Genomic DNA, 27,148 nt, shown 5'->3' on the forward strand with positions numbered 1-27,148 from the left:
TACGCCAGCATTGCACGAAGCTGTGTCGATAAATAAGAGCAGATATAGTTGCAGTTTATTGAGGTAAGAATTTTGCTTTTGTTATTCAGAATACAGGGCCGAAGGTCAGCGCTGCTGTCCTTATAAAATTTATCAGGTGTAATTATTTCACAGGGCCGAAGGTCAGCGCTGCTGCCCTTATAAAATTTATCAGACATTATTATTTCTGTTAGGAAGTTACATTTCCTTCATGGTTCATTATTTAATTAGTATCATTGTGGGTTTATGCTCAATTTTCATTCCATAATTTGTGTGGCGAGTTTACGCTTGGCTGCATTCGCATCATTATTTAACAATTTTGTGGGGAGGTTACAGTGTAAAGGGCTTATTTCTGATTTTTAGATTAGACAAGCTGCGATTATCACACCTCGCTACCGCTCGATGCTCGGACAGAGAGGTAGGTGGCTCATACGTGCCTCGTTTACCGTGTGGTCGGGTACGGGTTTCCTTTATAGCTTCAACGTTTTATTGTGTGTTGTTTCTTTTCACTGTTTCATGTAGGACGGATAAACAACTGTTTCTTGTGTGGAACTGCGGAAGAACTAAGTAATATGTGAAACATCAGCATGCCATGTACAAAACTTTCGCAGAAATCACGTTATGAATATTTTCAAAGTATATAGATTAGAAAATAAATTTTATGAGACGCTGCCTGACTCAATGAAGGATCCCCAGGGGTGGAATCAACTGTCTGAAAACAGTTGCACAGTGATTTGGTTATGCCACAAGGTATCACATAAAAGTGGTTTTAGAAATGCTTGTGTTTGAAAAGAGCCAATATCAAGGCGGCGCCAAAACGCAGAGGTTAAGGTGTTTCGCAGACATATTGAACATTGTGGTTTCGAATCTTCTCCTATGCATTCTCATGTCTTTACCATTTCATCGAAACGAATACGATTATGATTTTTATTTTGTTTTTTGATTTAAATATAATTAGTTTCATTTATAATCCTTTGATGCATCATTTTAATCATCGTATTGACTTTTTTATAAGCTCTCGATTAGTCCTTCTTTTATTCTTTTTTAATTTCGGACCTCTGTCCATCTGATTTCAAATATTTTATTTGCCCGTAATAATAATCAGATGCTTGAAAATACTGATCTCTCGAAAGAAAAACAAGAGGCGAAATAGTCTGTTTATAACGGGTGCGCATTTGTGTCAAAAGCTGAATTTCGCTACCAGTAGTACTACCTTTTGGGTATTAATCAGTACAAAAAAAAATGTTGAAATGTGTGTGAAATCTTATGGAACTTAACTGCTAAGGTCATCAGTCCCTATAATCAGTCAAAAATAATTTAAGTCGTAAATTGTTTCCGCACCATTGACGGGAAAATTCAGATGAAGACTGAAATGAAACGAGTTTCATAAAGAAAACGAAATTCAATCAAATTAAGTAATAGAAATAAGAACTGCAATACTTTGAACAAAACCGTAAATATAAAAAAATTAATGCAAAGGAAATACTTAAAAATGTTAAAAATCGCATTAAGAAAAATTCAAAATGAAATAATAATGACATGTGGTACAAAAAGTAATATGATGATTAAAATAACCCAGCAAATGAATATAAATCAAACAAATTATATTTAAAACTAGTTAACTGAATAAAAATAATTATCACAGTCGTTTTAATAAAGATGCAGAAACAAAATAGAGTGCACTTCATGAGATTAAAGTCCACAAACTTCAACGTACCAGCAAAACGGCTGCATCGCTACTATACACCGCCCACCGTCTAGAAACTATTCCAAATACCGAGGCTCTGTTTAATCACAAGAAATTCTGAACATCTTGTCAATTTCCCACAAACAGGAATCCACCAGGCTGAATGGCTGCAGCGCCTGATACTTGGGGACCAGAACTACACAACCGTAAAGGTGATTTCAAAATCCCACCTGTAGATCTCTCCTTGTTAGACCAACAAAGGTTTATGGAGTCAGGCTTTTTAAACGTAAATGTATTAAATGAGATAATGACGGTCCTCGATGTAGCTGCAATATAAAAACTGTTACAGACTGGACCCAGAGCGCTGCACTGAAACAAAGGTCTTACAAACTAGCCGTAGCGCATCGACTGACCAATCCAGATGCTGTTGCTCGACAACTGTAGTGCAACTGACTACTGCAGTCAATTCGTGATGAAGCGGGTCGTCTCGCAACATTACTTTTTCCAGGTGACGCTCCGTTGTGTTTATTGAGGTCGTGATTTCGCAGAACAGCCAACGTTAGAGTTCTGAAAATTCTCATCATTTATAACAAGAGCTATAGCAGGATTTCATAATAGTAGTGTGGTGTTCAGTTGCTGCAACACTACTCACTGGTCAAATCTTTTTCTAACTACTGCCAGGTATATGAATAGCACTTTGGAAACATTTTTCACCGAACCACCAATTAGCAAAGGACCTACGGTCACCTTGGGCATAGCATTTCAAGAACGAATACCACCAAGGAGTCTACAACGACCTTATGAGGTGCCCTTTTTGTGACAGGAAAGTTGAATGCTACTGGGTGGCTGCAATTAAAGTGCAGCTACTCTCGGGCGTACAGTGTGAGCCGTAATTATCGCATGGCTACGAATCTTAGTAAATATGCTAATGAGTTAATGCAGAATCGATTAATGATGGAAAAAAATTAATTCCAGTTTTCACGCAAATCCGGCACTGAACAACGTGTCGTCGACGTCTCCGGTTTTCACACTCAACAGTTTATATGCTGGATAATAATTATACCAACATTATGCCTTTCTCATTTTTTGACTTTTCCTGCCCATCCCGTTCCTAATTCATGATACATGAAAACATTTATATTTGTCTTCCTTGCACTCACAACGCCAGATTTTCACCTGGTTGCCAATACAGGAACTAATTTTATTCACAGTAAACCGGTTAGCAATAACTCATTGCAATATCTTTCTACACACATTAAAATTTTGCATCATCTCGGTTCGGAGAGTTCCGGAACCTGTACAGAAAATTGGAATAGAGATCAACATAAACATCATTTCCGTCCATTTTATTGCTTATGGAAACCACACATTGCATATCACCATACAGCGAGACTTTCAGAGGTGATGGTCCAGCCTGCTGTACACACCGGTACCTCTAATACCCAGTAGCACGTCCTCTTGCGTTGATGCATGCCTGTATTCGTCGTGGCATACTATCCACAAGTTCATCAAGGCACTGTTGGTCCAGATTGTCTCACTCCTGAACGGCGATTCGGCGTAGATCCCTCAGAAAGGTTGGTGGGTCACGTCGTCCATAAACAGCCCTTTTCAGTCTATCCCAGGCTTTTTCGATAGAGTTCATGTCTGGAGAACACGCTGGCCACACTATTCGAGACTTGTCATTATTCTGAAGGAAGTCATTCATAAGATATGCACTATGGGGGCGCGTATGCCTTGCCGATATGGTTGCACTATACGTCGGAGGATAGCATTCACTTATCGTACAGCCGTTGTAGCGCCTTCCATGACCACCAGCGGCGCACGTCGGCCCCAAATAATGTCACCCCAAAACAGCAGGGAACCTCCACCTTGCTGCTGCACTAGCTGGACAGTGCGTCTAAGGCGTTCAGCCTGACCGAGATGCCTCGAAACGTCTCCGGCGATTGTCTGGTTGAAGATATATGCCACACTCATCGGTGAAGAGAACGTGATGCCGATCTTGGGTGTTCCATTCGGCATGTTGTTGGGCCTATCTGTACCGCGCTGCATGTTGTCGTGGTTGCGAAGATGGACCTCGATATGGACGTCGGAAGTGGAGTTGCGCATCATGCAGCCTATTGAGCACAGTTTGAGTCGTAACACGACGCTCTGTGGCTGCACGAAAACCATTATTCAACATGGTGGAGTGGCTGTTAGGGTTCCTCCGAGCCACAATCCGTAGTTAGTGGTCATCCACTGCCGTAGTAGCCCTTGGTCGGCGTGAGCGAGGTATGTCATTAACAGTTCCTGTCTCTCTATGTGCTCGAGCAACATCGCTTTGGTTCACACCGAGTCGCCTGGACGCTTCCCTTGTTGAGAGCCCTTCGTGGCATATAGTAACAATGCGGACACGATCGATCCGCGGTATTGGCTGTCTAGGCATGGTTGAACTACAGACAACACGTGCCGTGTACCTCCTTCCAGGTGGAACTGATCGGCTGTCGGACCCCCTCCGTCTTATAGGCGCTGCTCATGAAAGGTTGTTTACATCTTTGGGTGAGTTGACATCTCTCAACAGTCAAATGGACTGTGTCTGTGATACAATATCCGCAGTCAACGTCTATCCACAGGAGTTCTGGGAACCGGGGTGAATCAAACTTTTTTGATATGTGTAGTTTCGCTACCAAACTATAATTACGGCCGGCACTGGTTCTTTGTGTATAGCTGCATGTTAATTATAGTCAAACGTTATGAACAAAGCCATTGAATAGATGAAGAGATGTGAGGTAGTACTGGGCATATGAGTGATAGAATTGCGGCAGCTGAAATTGTCGGAGAACTTGACAATGGGTCCCGAGGGTGTCGGGCTGCTGTTTCACAGACGAGCGTCACACTGAGCACTTGCTATAAATGCAGCTAGCTTAATTAAGTCGTGTTTCGTCTAACTTTATGCTCAGAGTAGGCGCGCAAAGCTTCATTCGGCAACTACCGAGTGAACTAGCTGGTGCACATCTCGTGCAAACAGTTAGTACGCGCTAGCGTCTTACAGGGATGCTATAGTTAAGGTTTCGCAACTTATGAGGAGCCCCATGACAAATGACTGGTGGCAGGACAAAGAAACATTCTGTAATCATTTGTAAGGACATGCGGATGAGAAGTAACGAATAAACCAATGAAAGAAACACGTTTTAATTTCCTCGTGATTGGGTAATATTTGTTAACTGCTACCAAGTTTATATTCTACGTTAGAAACTTTGCTCACTGTGACGACCCACCTGCATCCACTACGGCCTAGAACTGCACTAGAGATTGCTGTACTGCTGCCTATGGTATCTTCAGCTCTAGTGACACAGTTTGTGCGCTGCTTGAAGATCGCACACTGCGTTCAACAATTTGTGGTGCAAATGCCTCTCGCAGAAGAAACCCCCAAATCGCCAGTTGATTCGAACTTCAACGCCACTGCGGAAGAAGGACCTCTCCGTATTCCTTTAGTGCGTCCATACTCGCGAAGAGTAGCAGCAGTATTCCTATTATTTTGATAAATCTACTTTACGAGTGAAGGCCTGCTCACCCTGCTCAGACCCATTTTGTGTGCCTGGAATTGTAATGAACACTGACGCTTGTGTTTCAGGCCTATGTCGCCGTACCAGTACCTGTCCATAATGGCAACTCATAGCAATAACACTACGACCAGCATAAATATTGCAGCGCAAAGTCTGAACACCATTCCTATGAAGGTGGATTCCCATACGGTAAATAGTTTCCGTCCACATGGCTCAAGCAGCGAAAGCTAACTGCAATGTACGTAAAACAACTTGTTGTTTTTATTCGTATATCAGTAGTTTTGTTTGCGAAATATATCGAGCTGAACAAGAGTATGTGTGTTTTAGTGGTAGTAAGTTATACAAGGAGCGAAAGGATATTTACAAAAAATGGTTCAAATGGTTCTGAGCACTATGGGACTCAACTGCTGAGGTCATTAGTCCCCTAGAACTTAGAGCTAGTTAAAACTAACTAACCTAAGGACATCACAAACATCCATGCCCGAGGCAGGATTCGAACCTGCGACCGGAGCGGTCTTGCGGTTCCAGACTGCAGCGCCTTTAACCGCACGGCCACTTCGGCCGGCTGGATATTTACAATTTGTACAGAAACCAGATGGCAGTTATAAGAGTCGAGGGTCATGAAAGGGAAGCAGTGGTTGGGAAAGGAGTGAGACAGGGTTTTAGCCTCTACCCGATGTTATTCAATCTGTATATTGAGCAAACAGTAAAGGAAACTAAAGAAAAATTCGGAGTAGGTATTAAAATTCATGGAGAAGAAGTAAAAACTTTGAGGTTCGCCCATGAGATTGTAATTCTGTCAGAGACAGCAAAGGACTTGGAAGAGCAGTTGAACGGAATGGACAGTGTCTTGAAAGGAGGATATAAGATGAACATCAACAAAAGCAAAACGAGGATAATGGAATGTTGTCAAATTAAATCGGGTGATGCTGAGGGGATTAGATTAGGAAATGAGACACTTAAAGTAGTAAAGGAGTTTTGCTATTTAGGGAGCAAAATAACTGATGATGGTCGAAGTAGAGAGGATATAAAATGTAGACTGGCAATGGCAAGGAAATCGTTTCTGAAGAAGAGAAATTTTTTAACATCGAGTATAGATTTAAGTGTCAGGAAGTCGTTTCTGAAAGTATTTGTATGGAGCGTAGCCATGTATGGAAGTGAAACATGGACGATAACCAGTTTGGACAAGAAGAGAATAGAAGCTTTCGAAATGTGGTGCTACAGAAGAATGCTGAAGATAAGGTGGGTAGATCACGTAACTAATGAGGAGGTATTGAATAGGATTGGGGAGAAGAGACGTTTGTGGCACAACTTGACTAGAAGAAGGGATCGGTTGGTAGGACATGTTTTGAGGCATCAAGGGATCACAAATTTAGCATTGGAGGGCAGAGTGGAGGGTAAAAATCGTAGAGGGAGACCAAGAGATGAATACACTAAGCAGATTCAGAAGGATGTAGGTTGCAGTAGGTACTTGGAGATGAAGAAGCTTGCACAGGATAGAGTAACATGGAGAGCTGCATCAAACCAGTCTCAGGACTGAAGACGACAACAACAACAAGTTACTTTTCTCATTGAATGTTTCCCTCACGTTTACTGGAACTGGAGGACTTCGCTTTACCGAATAGTGCAGTTGCAACCGTTTTAAACGTCTAAGGAATGAAGAACAATGATGCTGTTACCTTCTGTGGTGGAACGTACTCAACACTTTCCTGATTAGGTGAGCTACTACTAGTGCTACTGAGCTTAGTAGATTCGTACGTCATCTCTTTAAAATAGCTCACTACTCGCTTTGAAACACTGAACATGGTGTAGGACATCTCTTAAAACGGCAGTCAAGAGAATTTGGAAAGAAGAGCATAGGTACTGAAAAGGTAACTGCGAGGAAATCGTGGCGATCAGAAGAAATGCTTCAGTTGGTCGATGAAGGAGGAAACAGAAAAAAATGTTCGGGGAAAATGAGGAATACAGAAATGGGGGTCACTTACGAAGTGCAGGAAAGCCAAGGCGAAATGGCTGCAGGAAAATGTGAAGAAATCAAAAATGAAATAATTGTTGGAAGGACTCACACAGCATATGACACAGTGAAAACCGCCTTAGCCGAAATTAAAGGCAAGGGTGACATTAACAATTATATAGTGGAGATGATAAGTCGCAGATAGGCACAACAAAAAGACTGTCACAAAATAGCTTTCGGACAACAAGTCATTTGTCAAACATGGACCACACACACACACGCGTAAATGCAACTCACACACACATGACAACAGTCTCTGGCAGCTGAAGCAGTGTGATCAGCTGCCAGAGGCTGTTATCATGTGTGTGTGAGTTGCGTTTGCATGAGTGTGTGTGTTTGTGGGTGTGTGTGCATGTCTGTCGTCTATTATTGACAAAGATCTTGTGGGTCGAAAGCTATTTTGTGACAGTCATTTTGTTGTGCCTATCTGGGACTTGTCATCTCCGCTACATGGTGAGTAGCAACATCCTGTTCACAAAATGTTGCATTCCATTTTGGATTTTCCATCGTTTGGCGGTAACATTAAGAGAGAAATGGGTATTCCAAAGGTGTAAAGAATACACTGAAGGCTTCCGCGAGGAAGGTGGGGGAGGGGGGGGGGGAGCCTTTTCTGATAACGTGACAGAAGAAGAAATAGGAGTCGATATAGAAGAGATAGGGGATCCAGTATTGGAATCAGAATTTAAAAGAGCTTTAGAAGACTTAAGATCGAATACGACAGGTGAGATAGCTAACATTCCATCAGAATTTGTAAAATCCCTGCGGGAAGTGGCGACAAAACGACTATTCACGTTGGAGTGTGTACCATCTGCTTTCGGAAGAAACATCATCCACACAATTCCGAAGATACATAGAGCCGACAAGTGACTGATTTATCGCACAATCAGTTTAATATCCCACACATTCAAGCTGCTTACAAGATAAGTGTACAGAAAATTATAGAAGGAAAACTGAGTCCGTATTATATGACGATCTGTTTGGCTTGATGGAAGATAAATACACCAAGGAGGCAGTTCTGACACAGATGATAATGGAAGACTGAATCAAAATCAAGACACGTTCATAGGATTTGATGACCTGGAAAAAACGTTTTACAGCGTCAAACGGTGCAACATGTTTGAAATTAGATGGATGGTTTAGATGGTTCTGAGCACTATGGGACTTAACATCTGAGGTCATCAGTCCTCTAGACTTAGAATTACTTAAACCTAACTAACCTAAGGACATCACACACATCCAAGCCCGAGGCAGGATTCGAACCTGCGACCGTAGCAGCAGCGCGGTTCCGGACTGAAGCGCCTAGAACAGCTCGGCCACATCGGCCGGCTTCGAAATTAAAAAAAATAAGAAAAAGCTATAGGAAAAGACGGGTATTATACAACATGTACAAGAGTGAAGAGCGTACGATAAGTGTGGAAAATTAAGTGCTCGGGTTAAGAAGGTTATAACACAGTGACGTAGCGCCGGAAATAAAAGAAGGGTTCAAGAGTGGAATTAAAATGCAAGGTGAAAGGATATTAATTATAAGACTATCTGATGACATTGCATAGGAAAGTGAAGAAGAATTACAGGATTTCTGGAACTGAGTGAACACTCTAAAGAGTACATACTATGGACTGAGGGTACATCGAAGAAAGGCGAAAGTAATAAGAATAAGCAAAACTGATAACAGCGTGAAGCTTAACATTAGGATTGATGGTTGCGAATCAGATGAAGTTAAGGTATTCTGCTACGCAGCCAGTAAAATAACCCATAACGGACGAAGTAAGGAAGAGATCAAAAGCAGACTAATACTGGAAAAAAGGTAATTCTTGACCAAGAGAGGTTTACTAGCATCAAACATAGGCGAGGCGTTAAGCTCTGAAAGAAATTTCTGAGAACATAGGTTTGGAGCACAGCATTTTATGGCAGTGAAATATGGACAGTGGGAAAACCGGAAAAGAAGAGAATGGAAGCATTTGAGAAGAATGTTGAAAATTATGTGAACTGGAGGCTCTCCGGAGAATTAGCGGGCATAGGAATATATGGCAAACACTGGCAAGATATAACTACAGGATAGTAGGATATCTTTGAAGAACACAGAGAGTAGCTTCCATGATACTAGAGGGTAAAAACTGTAAAGGTAGACAGAGATTGGAATAACTTCAGCAAATAACTGAGGCTGTAGGTTGTCAGCGTTGCTCTGAGATGAAGAGGTCGGCAAACGAGAGAAATTTGTGGCGGGCCGCGTTACACCAGTCAGAAGACTGAAGGTTAAAAAAGAAAGAAAGAGTGGAATTGGTACCACTCTGTAACGTGTCTCTCCACGGTTTCAGTACGTCATGCACTGCTGAAATCGTCTGTATGTGACGTTCGGGTGCATGGAAACAGTGGAGCAAGCGGCACTGACGTGCAGACGAGACAGGATGATCGAAAGTGGCTATCATGTACGGGAGCGTCCATGACAACACAATGAATTTAGCTGCCCAGTTTATTTCTGTATCAATGCGGACAGTATCAATGCGGATAGTCGGACGTGTCTGCAAGAAAAATTGTACCAGTCGCAGCCTTGTAACACGACGTAAGACTGCTGGTCGTACAGAGATTCTAATCGCCTCTCTTCGGAAACAAGTATCACGGTTTGTCAATGAGAATCAGTTTCAGACCCGACAAGAATTAATGGTTGAAGCTTGTCGTCCATACCAAACGAAATGGTCATTTGGAGCCAGACACCTCGCAAATTGCATTTGTTCACAGCGACACGTTATGCTGCACGTCTTCCGTGTGCCAAATAACACAGAAACTGCACGTAGCTGGCTGCTGGCGTGTAGTGTGGTCTCACAGCTGAACGTTTTTCCTCTTCTCAAATGGTGCACTATTAGAATGCGATGACGGTCCAGAGAAACCCTTAAAATACAGAATATGGAGGACGTAGTTCAGACAAGAGTTCTGTGATGATTTATGCTGGCACTTCATACCAATAATATGGCCCAGTAATTTGTATTACCGTGAGTACGAATCTGGATGTTTATTTCATGATTCCCTTTCACCTCTTTATTATAACCATGTCGTGGAGACATTCCAAGATGGCAGCAGCCGTATTCGCAGGGCTGAACAATTGCGGTTATGGTTTGACGAAGACGTAGGAACCTATCGCACATCAAGTGGTCCATTAAACTACCTGACGTCAATACTATAGAATATGGCTATTGCTATTTGTAAATGTTGGTGATACGTATCAATCAGCATCGCCGGGATCAAGCAGTTCCACGGGATCTAATTATTAATGCTTGGCTTCAGTTTGATAAAACAGCACAGAGTCGGGGTAACTAACACTAGTCACAGATATCTGTAGAACAGGTAAAGAAAATATGCTGGCATCCTACGTTAATCGTTATTTAAGTTGGAAGTAACTTATGAGCGAATACATTTGTCTAAATGAACTGCTTACTCGAATAACTATCCAGGTCCAAATTTGTTCGAATAATGCCCATGTGTGGTCACCACTGCACGTCACACTTCCTTCCTTCTTCCAGTCATTTCAGTCAGTTTTATCTACTGTATCGAGCCCTGTAACCTAATCTGCTTGACTTACGAGAGCCTACTGCGTAGCTGCACTGCCGAAGTTTTCATTTCTTCATTATGAACAAAGTTCAGAATTGTAATCAGTAGCTTCATCAACATAAATCTTTCTCATTTGTTCTGTCCAAAATATGTCTCAATGTCGTCGTGATTTTAGCAGCAGACTGAATGAGAGCATTGTTTTGTCAGCTATACTTTCAGCTTAATCAGTGATCTCGAATGACATCACACAGGTTGATTTTTTCCGCAGTGTACAAACTCTAGAGACTGGTCGATGAGAGGATTCGGAACAAAAAAGGTCTAATGAACTTACGTGCGGAAATGCATGGTTTCCGTTCTAGGGATCATCTATCCAATCATACATTCTTACAGAGACTGCGATCTAATACGTGTCGTAACATGCAGCCAAATTACAGTATGCATGGTTTCCTTCTAGAGGGTGGTAATGTTTTCAAACGTCATTGCCTAGCGCTCTCTCCTGCCATTGTCATTGGTCTGATTCTCTTCTCACCTTGTAGTGGATGTGATACAGTGTTGTACACTATCGTTCCGTATTCGACTCGAGAACTTGCAGACATGGTGTTTACTTACGGAAAGGCAAATGGCACCGGGCGGCGGGCAGCAAGGTTGTATCAGGAGACCTATCTTCGCCGACAACCATCACAGCATTCAATGTTTCCAACAGTGTTTCGCGTTTTTCTGAGACATACTCTTTCAGGAAGCAGGGAATCATGAAGGACGTGTCCGAAATGTTCGGGCGCCACACGTGGAGGAAAATGTGATTAACACCGTGCAAGACGACCGCTGTGTCAGTACCAGGCAGTTGAACCACCAGTACAGGGTAAGCCAGACGGCCGTGTGGAACATTTTCCATAATTTTTCCTACCCTTATCACTTACAGCATGGGCAGGGCTCGCTATCGGCACAGTTTCCACATCGGGATCAGTTTTGTCACTGGTTTCTTCACCAGGCATCTACGATTCCGAGATTTGTGTCGTACATCCTACTGACACATGATGCCACCTTTACAAGGAGTGGTATCTTCAACTTTCGTAACAGTCAACTGTGGGATAGTATACAGAAACCTCATGGTATGGTGACACCGAATCATCATCATCGGTGCAGCGGGAATGTGTAAGCCGCAATAATGGGCGACCATATTTTGGGACAAGTCTTCCTTCCACGTACCCTAACAGGCTGGAACTATCGACGTTTCTTGCAGGTTTCTTCGCCTCCCCTGCTGGAAGAAATGCCACTGATGATTCGAAGGGCTATGACGCTGCCACATAATGGTACTCCAGCCTACTTCACCGTTAAGGTCTGGACGCATCTCAATCGTGTCTTCGCTGGTCGATAGATCGGACGATGGGGTCCAGTTGCATGTCCTGCTCGTTCACCGTAACCGTGAGACTTCTGGTTATGGGGCCATCTGGAAAGTACCGTGTATGCAGAGACAATTCCAGATGTAAGACACCGGAGCAACGTTCTCATGCTACATTTGACACCGTTCGGATGCAGGCTGGCCGATGTAAACGGATAAGACAAAACATGCTGAGGTGCGTACACGGTGCGTTGAGGCACATGGAAACCATTCTCAACACATACTATAACTGTGGCTGCGTGGTGCAGCGCGTATTAGACTGCAGTCTCTGTAACAATGTATGATTGAATAAGCGGTCTCTGGCATGGAAACTGTGCATTTCCGGACATAAGTTATTTAGGCCTTTTAATTCCATATCTGGCCATCGATCAATTCCTAGAGTATGTACACATTGGAAAAAAAATCACCCTGTATTTTCGATTGTCACATCAATTGTGGTTATACATTATCATTCTCAGTTACTGTTATAACACTTGGTGAATCTCAGGCACACTCACACAGCGTACAGTTTCTCCATGGAAAACATCGAAAATCGAAAGCGAAAAATACAACCTAATCGTAAAGGAATTGTAATGCTTCTCGGGCCCCTTAGTGCCGCTGCGTTGTGACAAAGCTGCTTACAAGCCATTTTTCCACAGCCGCATGGCACTGACACTCGCTTAGTACCGCGCAGTCGCTCGAGGACAAAATGGCAATCGGAATTTTATATTTATGGTATGGGAAATTCAGAACTCAAGTACCAATCAGCATAAACATTTCCATGAAACCGTACAAAATACACCGAAAAGTCGACTCTTATTTCCAGTCTTTAATACACTGAAGAAAGGTTATTACTTTTCTCAGTAGGGGTTATGCATCTGTATGGTACTTTCGTAACAGTCAGCTGTGGGATAGTATGCAGAAACCCGATGGCATGGTGACAGTGAAACATCATCATCGGTGCAGCGGGAATGTGTAAGCCACGCGTGTGGCCTGGGTATTATTAACAGTGCTGGGAAAACTTTAAACAAAACTGCATGTTCCATGAACATTTCGATGAAGCGCAAGATACAAAAAAATGAAAAAATGGTAATTTTAATAATTTTATTTAAATTTAAACACTCAAAACTGAATTTTTGTGCTTGATATACAGGACTAATTATAAATAAGACGACGTCACTTTTCATACACGTAACAATTAGATATCTGTTAATTAGTGGATGTTTGATGAATTCTATGTGTGTAGTTATTCGAACTGAAAAGAGAAAAACGAAAAAAATAATGATCGAAACGAGCCTCAAACTACCGATTACCAGTCTCGCGCGCAATAGTTTCTTTTTTTTTTTTTCATGTCCGTTATTTTAAACTTCACGCAAATGCTAGCAGAACACGCACCTCTGCTTAAAAATTGGATCAGAAGGAAATCGAACGTAAAACTGCCACGTGGTGGGCGTGCATTTAAACACAAGGACACACGGCGTGTCGACAATAACATACCTTAGTGTAGTATCAACGGTCGGAAAACGCCAAAAGCGATTTTCTCGAGAATTTTTTGAGAGTTGCGTCGCGCTGCTTTGGGCTGTTAATATTTGGGTACCGAACTTCACGCAGTGAATATACCGAATTACAATAATGCGACTGACGTGACGTCCCCCACGTCTGACTGCGATGTGAGAAAAGGAATGTTTTGTTGTTTCCCTTCCAGGACCAACAAATCACGCGCATGTGCGAACATAGCAATGAGCTGCTACGACATAAATTTTGACATGGAAGTAACATGCATTCCTGAATAAGCATTACAGTGACGATCATCTTCAAACGCGGTTCACATTTGTAGCAAGGCATATGAAATTAACTTACGGCTGCTGTAATACAATGCGATGAGTAGAAGAAAAACGACATTCAAAACTTTTAGTAAACATTAGCTATTGTGTCTCAAATTGCATAAAGTCATTCAGTATAGTGCGGTTGCCAATATTAAACAATTAATCATTCGCTGACAAAGACATCACTACAGCACTTCGTCAGAGTCACTAGTTTGGGGTCTCTGAGTGTGGTAGCAATACAAAACAGAGAATAGTCGGCACCAGGTATAATGAATGATGCGGACTTCTAAGGATCAGTACTAACAAGGGGAACTCCCCATCGCAACCTCCTCAGGTTCAGTGGTAAAATAGTCCAGTGTATAGACCGTCAAAAACTGAACGCAAAAAATGGTAGAAATGGCTCTGAGCACTATGGAACTAAACATCGGAGGTCATCAGCCCGCTAGAACGTAGAACTACTTAAACCTAACTAACCTAAGGACATCACACACGCCCATGCCCAGGCAGGATTCGAACCTGAGACTGCAGCGGTCGCGTGGCTCCAGACTGAAGGGCCTAGAACCGCTCGGCCACAACGGCCGGCAACTCAACACAGATCAAGCATGAAAACAGGGAGAATGTGTAGTGAAGTATCGGAAAAAGAAACAAAATGGAAACAGTGAATGGCCAAGGTTCACAAGGTTCAACATCTGCAATATCGAGTAACTTTGCACAACTGTGACGTCATCGTCATGTGGTCACCGTTCAGTACTGCGAATGCTGAGATACGTGTTCACATTTCACTTATTTCTCATTTTTTATGTTCATATAATTAGCAACTGTCCGGTCGTTGACTTGTCTGTTCGCTGTATTTAAATTTGCGTCTGCATCGTGCTGTAACAGCAAGATGTAACGGTCGGACCTTTAGAAGTGCTACCTCCTATTAGTTCTACGCAAGTACCACCTGTTACGACTCTTGCGTTGCGGTTTGGCAGTTTTTACTCTTGAAATCCTTCGTTGCAACATAGCTCACACCCGTTTACTTTTTTTATTTTTTTATTTATTTATTAATTAATTTTTTTTTTTTTTGCCTTTCTCTGAAAGGTCTACGCGGCATCATCTCGCGTGCTCTCTCTATTCGCCACCACATATACATGCGACGGTAATATATTCTTAAAACATGAGTCATATTTTATGACCAGTGTGGAGTATGATAGGTGCCATGACTACAGAAGGAGAACAGACATGTTGATGACCGGACGAACAGTTCATAATTTTGTGAATACAAAGAAAAAGGTTTGGCACAAGGAAGGTTTGAACACCGATTTCCCGCTTTGCAGTCCAACACCGTGACGCCGTGACCACACAACTACGACCCCGTGATTCTGAAAATTTGCTCGATATTTCACATCTTAAAATTGGACGTTCATTCTTTCCATTTTGCTTCTTTTATCACACGTCAGTACACCTTTTTCCCATTTCCATGCTCGATCTGTTTTCAGTTTTTGACGGGCTATCTACGGGCCGTCTTTCCTTTATACGGGGCGTTCAAAAAGTGTCTCCGCAGTGCCGTATGATTGTTAGCCGCGCGTCCCGTATGCCAGAGTGAATATACCGAAATGAAACTCATTGAAAAATGGCTCTGAGCACTATGGGACGCAACTGTTGAGGTCATTAGTCCCCTAGAACTTAGAACTAGTTAAACCTAACTAACCTAAGGACATCACAAACATCCATGCCCGAGGCAGGATTCGAACCTGCGACCGTAGCGGTCTTGCGGTTCCAGACTGCAGCGCCTTTAACCGCACGGCCACTTCGGCCGGCCAAACTCATTGAAACACAAGTCATTAATTTACAGAATATTCATTTTTAATTTTAATTTCAAAAACTAACAGCTTCAGTTGCAAACTGTAGTTACTTTTATTCTGAAGAAGGTTGGTAAATCTATTCAAACTTTGCAACGGAGGCTGTTCGTTTTTAAAATATATATTTATACAGTTGCTGACCGGGCCGCAAAATGGTGAAAATATTCATATTCATTTTTAGTTACAAATTTTTACATTCAATGTTGAAAGTGTCCCCCTGTTCTTGAATATATAATTCAATTTTTAGAATCATGTTTCCAAACATAAACTGCAACATTTCTTCTGTAACAAAAGCAGTGAAATCAGATACTCCAGTTTTCAATTCATCGATGGAGTTTGGACGGTTTTTATAGACAGTTGCTTTCACTGCAAACCAGAAGAAAAAGTCAGGTGGTGCTAGGTCAGGTGATCGTCGAGGCAAAAGTCCCGGTGAAATTATGCGATCACACAAAAACATCAGCAAGCAGTGACATTGAAACGCGAGCTGTGTGCGTGGTTGCGCCATCTTGTTGAAAATAACCGTTCAGTATTTCACTTAACTCAAGTTCCCCTGTGTATGGGTTCAGAATATCAATGCAGTATCGTTGTGAGTTTATTGTTTCGTTGAAAAATAAGGCACCCGCAATCCGACGTCTAGAAATTGCAATTGAAACTGCTATTTTCACAGAATGAAGTGGTTCCTCAAGAATACACAATGGATTTGTAGTATTCCACATACGAGAGTTCATGTACTCGGATAAATGAAACCACGCCTCATCACTGAAAAACGTTTCACTAAGAATATCCCTTCCATTTTGTAGAACGAAATTTTTGACCCCTTGACAATAATGCAGTGTCTTGCCATGACCAGTATTTTTCAGTTCTTGCATGACTGTAACTTTGTAGGGGAGAAGTTCTATTATTTTCCTTACAGCTGTGTGGGAAGTTCGGACACTAACATCGATTTCCTGGGCGAGTTTTCTTATTGACTCGTTCGGACTCATGGGCATTTTATCGGAAATATCGAGCAGTTTATCCTCAGACAAAACGCTAGGACGACCACTTCCCGGTGCATCTGTCACTGAACCTTTACTTCGAAATTTGTTAGTCAAATCTCGCACAGTATCGCGATGTGGGAGTGTTGCCTCCGGTAGAAGTGAATTAAATATTCGACGAAGTCAAAATGTGTATTTACCGCCAGCTTTGCACACTTGTTCGACTAAAAATACACGTTCTACAAAGGTTAGCATTTTAACAGTGACAAAAACGAAACAAAGGAACTAATCTTAAACCTTCACGTCAACACGTAACGACACACACCAACAATACTACCGACTCTGGCTGATATAAACGAAACAGACGTTGTCGGAAGAGTCCACTTCAGTGAAAGTAACCAAGGGAGGCAAACAATCACATGGCACAAGCGGCTAACAATCATACGGCATGGGGAGAGACTTTTTGAACACCCCGTATCTGGGGGGGGGGGGGGGGTTCGATGTGTGGTTTCTCTTGTAAGGGACCCATGACCAACTTATCGACCCCTTACTGATATTAGACTATTGAGAAGCTTATAAAATGGTAATTTGTGTTGTTCTTGATGTGGTCTTCAATCCTGAGGCTGGTTTGATGGAGCTCTCCATGCTACTCTATCGTGTGCAAGCTTCTTTATCTCCCAGTACCTACTGCAACCTACATCCTTCTGAATCTGTTTTGTGTTTTCATCACTTGGTCTCACTACGATTTTTACCCTCCACGCTGCCCTCCAGTACTAAATTCGTGATCCATTGATGCTTCAGAATATACCCTACCAACCGATCCCTTCTTCTAGTCAAGTTGTGTCACAAATTTCTCTTAGCTTCAATTCTATTCAATACCACCTCATTAGTTATGTGATCTACTCATCTAATCTTCAGCGTTCTTCTGTAGCGCCACATTTCAAAAGTTTCTATTCTCTTCCTGTCTAAACTATTTATCGTCCACGTTTCACATCCATACATGGCTACACTCCATACAAATACTTTCAGAATTGACTTCCTGACACTTAAATCTATACAGCATGTTGACAAATTTCTCTTCTTCAGAAACGCTTTCCTTGCTATTGCCAGTCTACATTTTATATCTTCTCTACTTCGACCACCATCAGTTATTTCGCTCCCCAAATAGCAAAACACATTTACTACTTCAAGCGTCTCATTTCCTATTCTAATTCCTGCAGCATCATACCATTTAATTCGACTACATTCCATTATTCTCGTTTTCCTTTTGTTGATGTTCATCTTATATCCTCCTTTCAAGACACTGTCCATTCCGTTCAGCTGCTCTTCCAGGTCCTTTGCTGTCTCTGACAGAATTGCATTGTCATCGGGGAACCTCAAAGTTTTTATTTCTTCTCCATGAATTTTAATTCCTATTCCGAAATTTTCTTTTCTTTCCTTTACAGCTTGCTCAATATACAGATTGAATAATATCGGGGATAGGTTACAACCCTGTCTCACTCCCTTCCGAACCACTGCTTACCTTTCATGCTCCTCGACTCTTATAACTGTCATCTAGTTTCTGTATAAATTGTAAATAGGCTTTCTCTCCCTGTCTTTTACACCTGCCACCTTCAGAATTTGATAGAAAGTATTCCAGTCAACATTGTCAAAAGCATTCTGTAAGTCTATAAATGCTGGAAACGTAGGTTTGCCTTTCTTTAAACTATTTTCTAAGATAAGTCGTAGGGTCAGTATTGCCTCACGTGTTCCAACATTTCCACGGAATCCAAACTGATCTTCCCCGAGGTCGGCATCTACCAGGTTTTCCATTCGTCTGTAAAGAATTCGTGTTAGTATTTTGCAGCTGTGGCTTATTAAACTGACCGGTGATTTTCACATCTGTCAACACCTCCTTACTTTGGGATTCGAATTATTATATTCTTCTTGAAGTATGGGCGTATTTCGCCAGTGTCATACGTCTTGCACACTAGATGGTAGTGTTTTGTTAGGCCTGGCTCTCCCAAGGCTGTCAGTAGTTGTAATGGAATGTTGTCTACTCCAGCGGCCTTGTTTCAACTTAGGTCTTTCAGTGCTCTGTCAAACTCTTCATGCAGTATCATATCTCCTATTTCATCTTCATCTACATTCGCTTCCATTTCTATAATATAGTCCTCAAGAACACCGCCCTTGTCTAGACCCTCTACATACTCCTTACATCTTTCTGCTTTCCCTTCTTTTCTTAGAACTGGGTTTCCATCTGAGCTCTTGATATTCATACAAGTGGATCTCTTTTCTACAAAGGTCTCTTTAATTTTCCTGTAGGCAGTATCTACCTTACCCCAGGTGATATGCACCTTTACATCCTTACTTTTGTCCTCTAGCCATGCCTGCTTACCTCTTTGGCACTTCCTGTCGATCTTATTTTTGAGACGTTTGTATTCCTTTTTGCCTGCTTCATTTACTGCATTTTTGTTCTTTCTTCTTTGATCAATTAAATTGCCCAAGGATTTCTAGTAGCCCTCGTATCTTTACCTAGTTCATCCTCTGCTACCTTCACTATTTCATCTGTGAAAGCTACCCATTCTTCTTCTACCGTATTTCTTTTCCCCATTCTTGTCAATCGTTCCCTAATGCTCTCCCTGCTGCTCTGTACAACCTCTGTTTCTTTCAGTTTATCCAGGACACATCTCCTTCTAAGATTCCCATCTTTTTGTAGTTTCTTCATTTTTAACCTACATAACTAATAGATTGTGGTCAGAGTCCACATCTGCCCCTGGAAATGTCTTACAGTTTAAGATTTGCTTCCAGAATCTCTCTCTTGCCATTATATAATCTATCTGAGACCCTCATGTATCTCCAGGCTTCTTCCATGTATAGAACCTTCTTTCATGATTTATATGGGTTACCAATCAATAACAAGCGGTAACATGATAGTTTCATACGCGGCGACAGGTGCCGGCCCACAAAATCAGTATTTGATCTTGTTGTAAAAATGTTTGACGTCCGCAGCTCTAGAGACTAGAGGCTGCGTTACACGGTGGCAGCTTGGTGGCCCGTGTGAGGTGACAGAGTTTGGCCGCCGTGTGCGCCTGTCTGTACTGACCGACGACGGTGAGGCGGACGCGGAAGACGGCGGGCGGGTGCGCAGACACCTGGCACTCGTAGTCGCCCTGGTCGCGCTCGGCCGCCGCGCGGATGCGCAGCCGCCAGTCGCCCTGCCGCGGCTCGTAGCTCAGCTCGTAGCGCTCGTCCGCGCTGTACGTGTGCGGCCCGAACGTCAGCAGCTGCAGGCCGCCGCCCTCCTCGCGCCGCATCCACGACACCTGCCGGGCAGAGGACAAGAGCTGACATGTGGTGGAGGTGGTACAGTTGTTAGCACCCCAGCTGGTAGCTCCACTTACCCACCTATTCAGCGAATGCCTCAGGCAGGAAAGATTCCCGAAAATCTGGAAAGTCGGTAATGTGGTACTTATTAAGAAAGGCCCTGATAAAGACCCAATTGAAGCTAAATTCTTTGGACCTATTTGCTTATTATACGCGTTTGGAAAACTCCTAGAAAAATTGCTAGCTGATAGACTGACTACACACCGTGTGCTGTGCGGCATGAGCAGCAGGCAGTTCGACTTCAGGCGAGGGCGGTCGGCAACTGATGCAATCGTCCTGGCGGTTGAGGTCTGCAGCTCAGTCCTATATAAGTACGTTGTTGGCATTACGGTCGACTCCAGTGGCGCCTTTTACAACCTGTGGTGGCCTTCGCTCTTCTTCTTTTGGGAGAAAGGCTGTCCAGAGCCGCTATATGGTTGCCTGACGAGCTATTGTGAGGATCGGGAGGCCTACCTATCACACCCTAGCGGTAATATTGGAAAAAACCTTAACGAAGGGATGTCCCCAGGGTTCCGTATTAGGTCCCCTATTCTGAGACATCCACATGGAACCACTTCTGAACAACCTGCTACAAAGTGAAGAGGTGCTAGAGGTGATAGCCTACGCTGATAACCTCCTGTTTGTTGGCGGCCGGAGCCGCGAAGACATTGAGCCGAAAACAGAGAGGGTCGTAGATAAACTTGAACTGTGGTGCCGAAATACCCAGATGTCAATTTCACCAACAAAATCAACTTGCCTTCTTCAATTTTGGTAAACATTTTTGGAATACAGTGCTCAATAGAGTATTATATTTAAACTAAAGTTCAGTATTGATCACAACACTTATGTATCTATAACATAGATGACCGGTTTCGGTTATATTTATATAACCGACACCATGGCTTCCTAAGAGGATGGTAGGCGGAGCTGCTACGAAGACTTCGTAGCAGCTGAGGAGCGCTGCCTACCATCCTCCAAGAAAGCCATGGGACTCAAGATGTTTATACACTCCTGGAAATGGAAAAAAGAACACATTGACACCGGTGTGTCAGACCCACCATACTTGCTCCGGACACTGCGAGAGGGCTGTACAAGCAATGATCACACGCACGGCACAGCGGACACACCAGGAACCGCGGTGTTGGCCGTCGAAAGGCGCTAGCTGCGCAGCATTTGTGCACCGCCGCCGTCAGTGTCAGCCAGTTTGCCGTGGCATACGGAGCTCCATCGCAGTCTTTAACACTGGTAGCATGCCGCGACAGCGTGGACGTGAACTGTATGTGCAGTTGACGGACTTTGAGCGAGGGCGTATAGTGGGCATGCGGGAGGCCGGGTGGACGTACCGCCGAATTGCTCAACACGTGCGGTGTGAGATCTCCACAGTACATCGATGTTGTCGCCAGTGGTCGGCGGAAGGTGCACGTGCCCGTCGACCTGGGACCGGACCGCAGCGACGCACGGATGCACGCCAAGACCGTACGATCCTACGCAGTGCCGTAGGGGACCGCACCGCCACTTCCCAGCAAATTAGGGACACTGTTGCTCCTGGGGTATCGGCGAGGACCATTCGCAACCGTCTCCATGAAGCTGGGCTACGGTCCCGCACACCGTTAGGCCGTCTTCCGCTCACGCCCCAACATCGTGCAGCCCGCCTCCAGTGGTGTCGCGACAGGCGTGAATGGAGGGACGAATGGAGACGTGTCGTCTTTAGCGATGAGAGTCGCTTCTGCCTTGGTGCCAATGATGGTCGTATGCGTGTTTGGCGCCGTGCAGGTGAGCGCCACAATCAGGACTGCATACGACCGAGGCACACAGGGCCAACACCCGGCATCATGGTGTGGGGAGCGATCTCCTACACTGGCCGTACACCACTGGTGATCGTCGAGGGGACACTGAATAGTGCACGGTACATCCAAACCGTCATCGAACCCATCGTTCTACCATTCCTAGACCGGCAAGGGAACTTGCTGTTCCAACAGGACAATGCACGTCCGCATGTATCCCGTGCCACCCAACGTGCTCTAGAAGGTGTAAGTCAACTACCCTGGCCAGCAAGATCTCCGGATCTGTCCCCCATTGAGCATGTTTGGGACTGGATGAAGCGTCGTCTCAGGCGGTCTGCACGTCCAGCACGAACGCTGGTCCAACTGAGGCGCCAGGTGGAAATGGCATGGCAAGCCGTTCCACAGGACTACATCCAGCATCTCTACGATCGTCTCCATGGGAGAATAGCAGCCTGCATTGCTGCGAAAGGTGGATATACACTTTACTAGTGCCGACATTGTGCATGCTCTGTTGCCTGTGTCTATGTGCCTGTGGTTCTGTCAGTGTGATCATGTGATGTATCTGACCCCAGGAATGTGTCAATAAAGTTTCCCCTTCCTGGGACAATGAATTCACGGTGTTCTTATTTCAATTTCCATGAGTGTATTTATATAACCATCTTGAACACATGGCTTCCTAAGACGATGGTAGGATGGAGCTCTCCTCAGCTGCTACGAAGACTTCGTAGCAGCTGAGGAGCGCTGCCTACCATCCTCCAAGGAAGCCATGGGTCTCAAGATGTTTATATAAATATAACCGAAACCGGTCACCTATGTCGTTGAAAAAAAAGTGTTGTGATCAATACTGAACTTTAGTTAGAATATAAGTTATCTTCTGCTAAAAGGACAGCTAGTGAGAAATCCTACTGTGACAATTGAGGGCTCACGAGTCTTTAGGCGGCGTGAGACACGCTACTTGAGCATTATCATCGATGGAAGATGGAACTTCGGAAGGCACATTGAATTCATGACCCAAAGGTACTTAATAAACTCATCTCTGTAGGTCATAAAAGATTTCACCTTCCCCCTCACATGATAAAATTGTACAACAATAGCATACTGACGTCAATAGTGCGTTACGGCTCGGGAGTCTGGGCTCACAGGCTCACGAGGTTGGTGCCCGCCATGAAAGTGAGCACAGAGACCCATGTTGTGAAGGTCTGTGGGGGTTTACAGGGCATCTCCAGGGGGCCCCCCTATTAGTAATAACGGGGCTCTGTCCTCTGGACATCAAAATTAGGGAGCAAGCCGCATGGTATTGGGCTAAGATAGGTGATGATATGAAAATAGAAGACATTTTGGGAGTTCGGGTTAAGGCCATAGGTGAGATAAGGAAAAGAGGCTAAGAATTATGGCAGGAATCATGTGAATTGGACGAATCTGGCAGAAGAACTTCGCAGTTCATATCAAATGTAAAGGAAAGGCTAGGTATGGGGTATTTTGAGATAACCCTGGGTTTGATCCATTTTCTCACTGGTCATGGACCCCATCCGACATATCTATGCCGGTTTGGGAAGAGGGCTACGCCCGTGTGTGACTGTGGCGCATCCGAGGGTACTCTCGACCATGTGCTTTACGAGTGCCCCCTTTTCGATGATTACGACGGCAACTACCAAGCAACGACACATACGGCTTTCTGAGACACGAGAAGACTTTCCAAACCTTGAATAATCTGGCTAACGAGGTACCACGAAAAGTTCTGACAGCATACTTGAGGGACATTCGTGATCAATAGCAAATTACCGAACATGTCCTAGTACCCTAATCCTGTACCGCCTGTGCGTGGACAGGTCTACTTGCATGTTGGAATCCGCCATGTGCATGGCTAGAGGGAGTGGGGTACATTAACTTCACAACAACGACTGCACCGGTCTTGACGTAGATGGGTTAGTAGTTGATAGTATTTAGAAATAGAAATCGGAATAGGAACCTGCAGCGATCAGTAATATTGGCCTTCCCAGTGTCAGGGGCACGCTCATCGGGATTAGCTCGATGAGCAAGGCATTGCAGGAGGTTTATTCCCACACTAACACACCTGTTGTGGTGTCACCGCCAGACACCACAGTTGCTAGATGGTAGCCTTTAAATCGGCCACGGTCCGTTAGTATACGTCGGACCCGGGTGTCGCCACTATCATTGATTGCAGACCGAGCGCCGCCACACGGCAGGTCTAGAGAGACTTCCTAGCACTCGCCCCAGTTGTACAACCTACTTTGCTAGCGATGGTTCACTGACAAAATACGCTCTCATTTGCCGAGACGATAGTTAGCATAGCCTTCAGCTACGTCATTTCCTACGACCTAGCAAGGCGCCATTACCAGTTACTATTGATATTGTAAATAATGTACCGTCAAGACCGACGTTCACCATTAACGGATTAAAGTTAAGTATTCCACCAGCTACGTCCGTTTTTCTAAATTCTAATTTCCTTGTCCTGTTCCATACCTCACGCCAGCCTGCGTGAGCTAAAACGCGTGCCTTTCGGCTTCCTCTATTAACACGGTGTTGGCTCTCCTGCCAACCACAACACCTGTGACATTGTAGGCAGTTGAGATTAGCTACAAGTAGGTATTAGTGTGTACAGCTTAACATAGAACTTAAGTTTGCTCATTAACCTGTCCTGTCTGCAGCGATCAGTAATATTGGCCTGCCCAGTGTCAGGGGCACGCTCATCGGGATTAGCTCGATGAGCAAGGCATTGCAGGAGGTTTATTCCCACACTAACACACCTGTTGTGGTGTCACCGCCAGACACCACACTTGCTAGATGGTAGCCTTTAAATCGGTCACGGTCCGTTAGTATACGTCGGACCCGGGTGTCGCCACTATCATTGATTGCAGACCGTGCGCCGCCACACGGCAGGTCTAGAGAGACTTCCTAGCACTCGCCCCAGTTGTACAACCGACTTTGCTAGCGATGGTTCACTGACAAAATACGCTCTCATTTGCCGAGACGATAGTTAGCATAGCCTTCAGCTACGTCATTTCCTACGACCTAGCAAGGCGCCATTACCAGTTACTATTGATATTGTAAATAATGTACCGTCAAGACCGACGTTCACCATTAACGGATTAAAGTTAAGTATTCCACCAGCTACGTCCGTTTTTCTAAATTCTAATTTCCTTGTCCTGTTCCATACCTCACGCCAGCCTGCGTGAGCTAAAACGCGTGCCTTTCGGCTTCCTCTATTAACACGGTGTTGGCTCTCTTGCCAACCACAACACCTGTGACATTGTAGGCAGTTGAGATTAGCTACAAGTAGGTATTAGTGTGTACAGCTTAACATAGAACTTAAGTTTGCTCATTAACCTGTCCTGTCTGCAGCGATCAGTAATATTGGCCTGCCCAGTGTCAGGGGCACGCTCATCGGGATTAGCTCGATGAGCAAGGCATTGCAGGAGGTTTATTCCCACACTAACACACCTGTTGTGGTGTCACCGCCAGACACCACAGTTGCTAGATGATAGCCTTTAAATCGGCCACGGTCCGTTAGTATACGTCGGACCCGGGTGTCGCCACTATCATTGATTGCAGACCGAGCGCCGCCACACGGCAGGTCTAGAGAGACTTCCTAGCACTCGCCCCAGTTGTACAACCGACTTTGCTAGCGATGGTTCACTGACAAAATACGCTCTCATTTGCCGAGACGATAGTTAGCATAGCCTTCAGCTACGTCATTTCCTACGACCTAGCAAGGCGCCATTACCAGTTACTATTGATATTGTAAATAATGTACCGTCAAGACCGACGTTCACCATTAACGGATTAAAGTTAAGTATTCCACCAGCTACGTCCGTTTTTCTAAATTCTAATTTCCTTGTCCTGTTCCAGACCTCACGCCAGCCTGCGTGAGCTAAAACGCGTGCCTTTCGGCTTCCTCTATTAACACGGTGTTGGCTCTCCTGCCAACCACAACACCTGTGACGTTGTAGGCAGTTGAGATTAGCTACAAGTAGGTATTAGTGTGTACAGCTTAACATAGAACTTAAGTTTGCTCATTAACCTGTCCTGTCTGCAGTTCACAAGTAAAAATCTAATTAGTTGCAAAAAACAACACTGTGACACTTAGGACCCACTAATCATTAAGGTGGTGGGTTACGTTTGTGTAATTATAATGTATTCTGAACAAGGAATTAAAAAAAGAAAAAAACGCTGACATGTACAGCGTCAGTCACCTGTCTGACACCATTTTCTTGGAAAGGTAACAGGCGTCTTCAGCTACACGTCGGTTCAATCCCGCGTCCGGCCATCCTGATTTAGGTTTTCCGTGATTTCCCTAAATCTCTCCAGGCAAATGCTGGGATGGTTCCTTTCAAAGGGCACGGCCGACTTCCTTCCCCATCCTTCCCTAATCCGATGAGACCGATGACCTCGCTGTTTGGCCTCTTCCCCCAAAACAACCCAACCCAACAGCTACAAGTCCGATCAGAAGGATCGGCACAACTAGTAGTATACATTAAAATGGGAATAAACTAAGAACTGTTCAGACAGAAAGGTCAAGGAGGACATCGCAAGTAATTTCTGTGTGTCCATCCTTTTGACTGGGACTACGACCGTTCAGTATTGTAAGAAAATGAAACATCTACAGCCGTCCTTATGATGACATTTATTGTGCAGCTACCAGTTTCGGCGCCTCAATACACCATCTTCAGGCCTTAGTTGATGATGAAGGGGTTATCACGATCCATCAATGACTAACACAAATGATTAACGCAGGCTTCTTTCAGAACGACATAAAAACAATGGTACACATCAAAAAGCCACTGTCAAGTTGGCAGTTGGTGTTTGAAGTGATGACATCGCAGTTACAGGTACGTGTGGCATTCATTTAATGCTGGTTATTTGAGATGTACCTGGCCATTAAAATAACTACACCAAGAAGAAATGCAGATGATAAACGAGTATTCTTTGGACAAATGGCATGTGATTACATTTTCACTCAATTTGGGTGCATAGATCGTGAGAAATCAGTACCGAGAACAACCACCTCTGGCCGTAATAACGGCATTGATACGCCAGGGCATTGAGTCAAACAGAGCTTGGATGCGGTGTGCAGGTAGAGCTGCCCATGTAGTCTCAACACGATACCACAGTTCATCAAGAGTAGTGACTGGAGTATTGTGACGAGCCAGCTGCTCGGCCACTATTGACCAG

General features: G+C 44.1%; 1 protein-coding gene across 3 annotated transcripts in view; it reads right to left on the reverse strand.

Moving 5' to 3' along the window:
• The window catches only part of LOC126239825 (nectin-4-like), a 470,862-nt gene that overhangs the window by 87,388 nt on the left and 356,326 nt on the right, over nucleotides 1-27,148 (reverse strand). For all 3 annotated transcript variants that reach the window (XM_049947887.1, XM_049947888.1, XM_049947889.1), the window contains exon 4: nucleotides 19,912-20,131. In XM_049947887.1, the coding sequence (XP_049803844.1) occupies nucleotides 19,912-20,131 (220 nt within the window). The remainder of the gene's footprint in view (nucleotides 1-19,911; nucleotides 20,132-27,148) is intronic.

The sequence above is a fragment of the Schistocerca nitens genome, chromosome 1 (assembly GCF_023898315.1).
Source record: "Schistocerca nitens isolate TAMUIC-IGC-003100 chromosome 1, iqSchNite1.1, whole genome shotgun sequence".
NCBI classification, from domain to species: Eukaryota; Metazoa; Arthropoda; class Insecta; order Orthoptera; family Acrididae; genus Schistocerca; species Schistocerca nitens.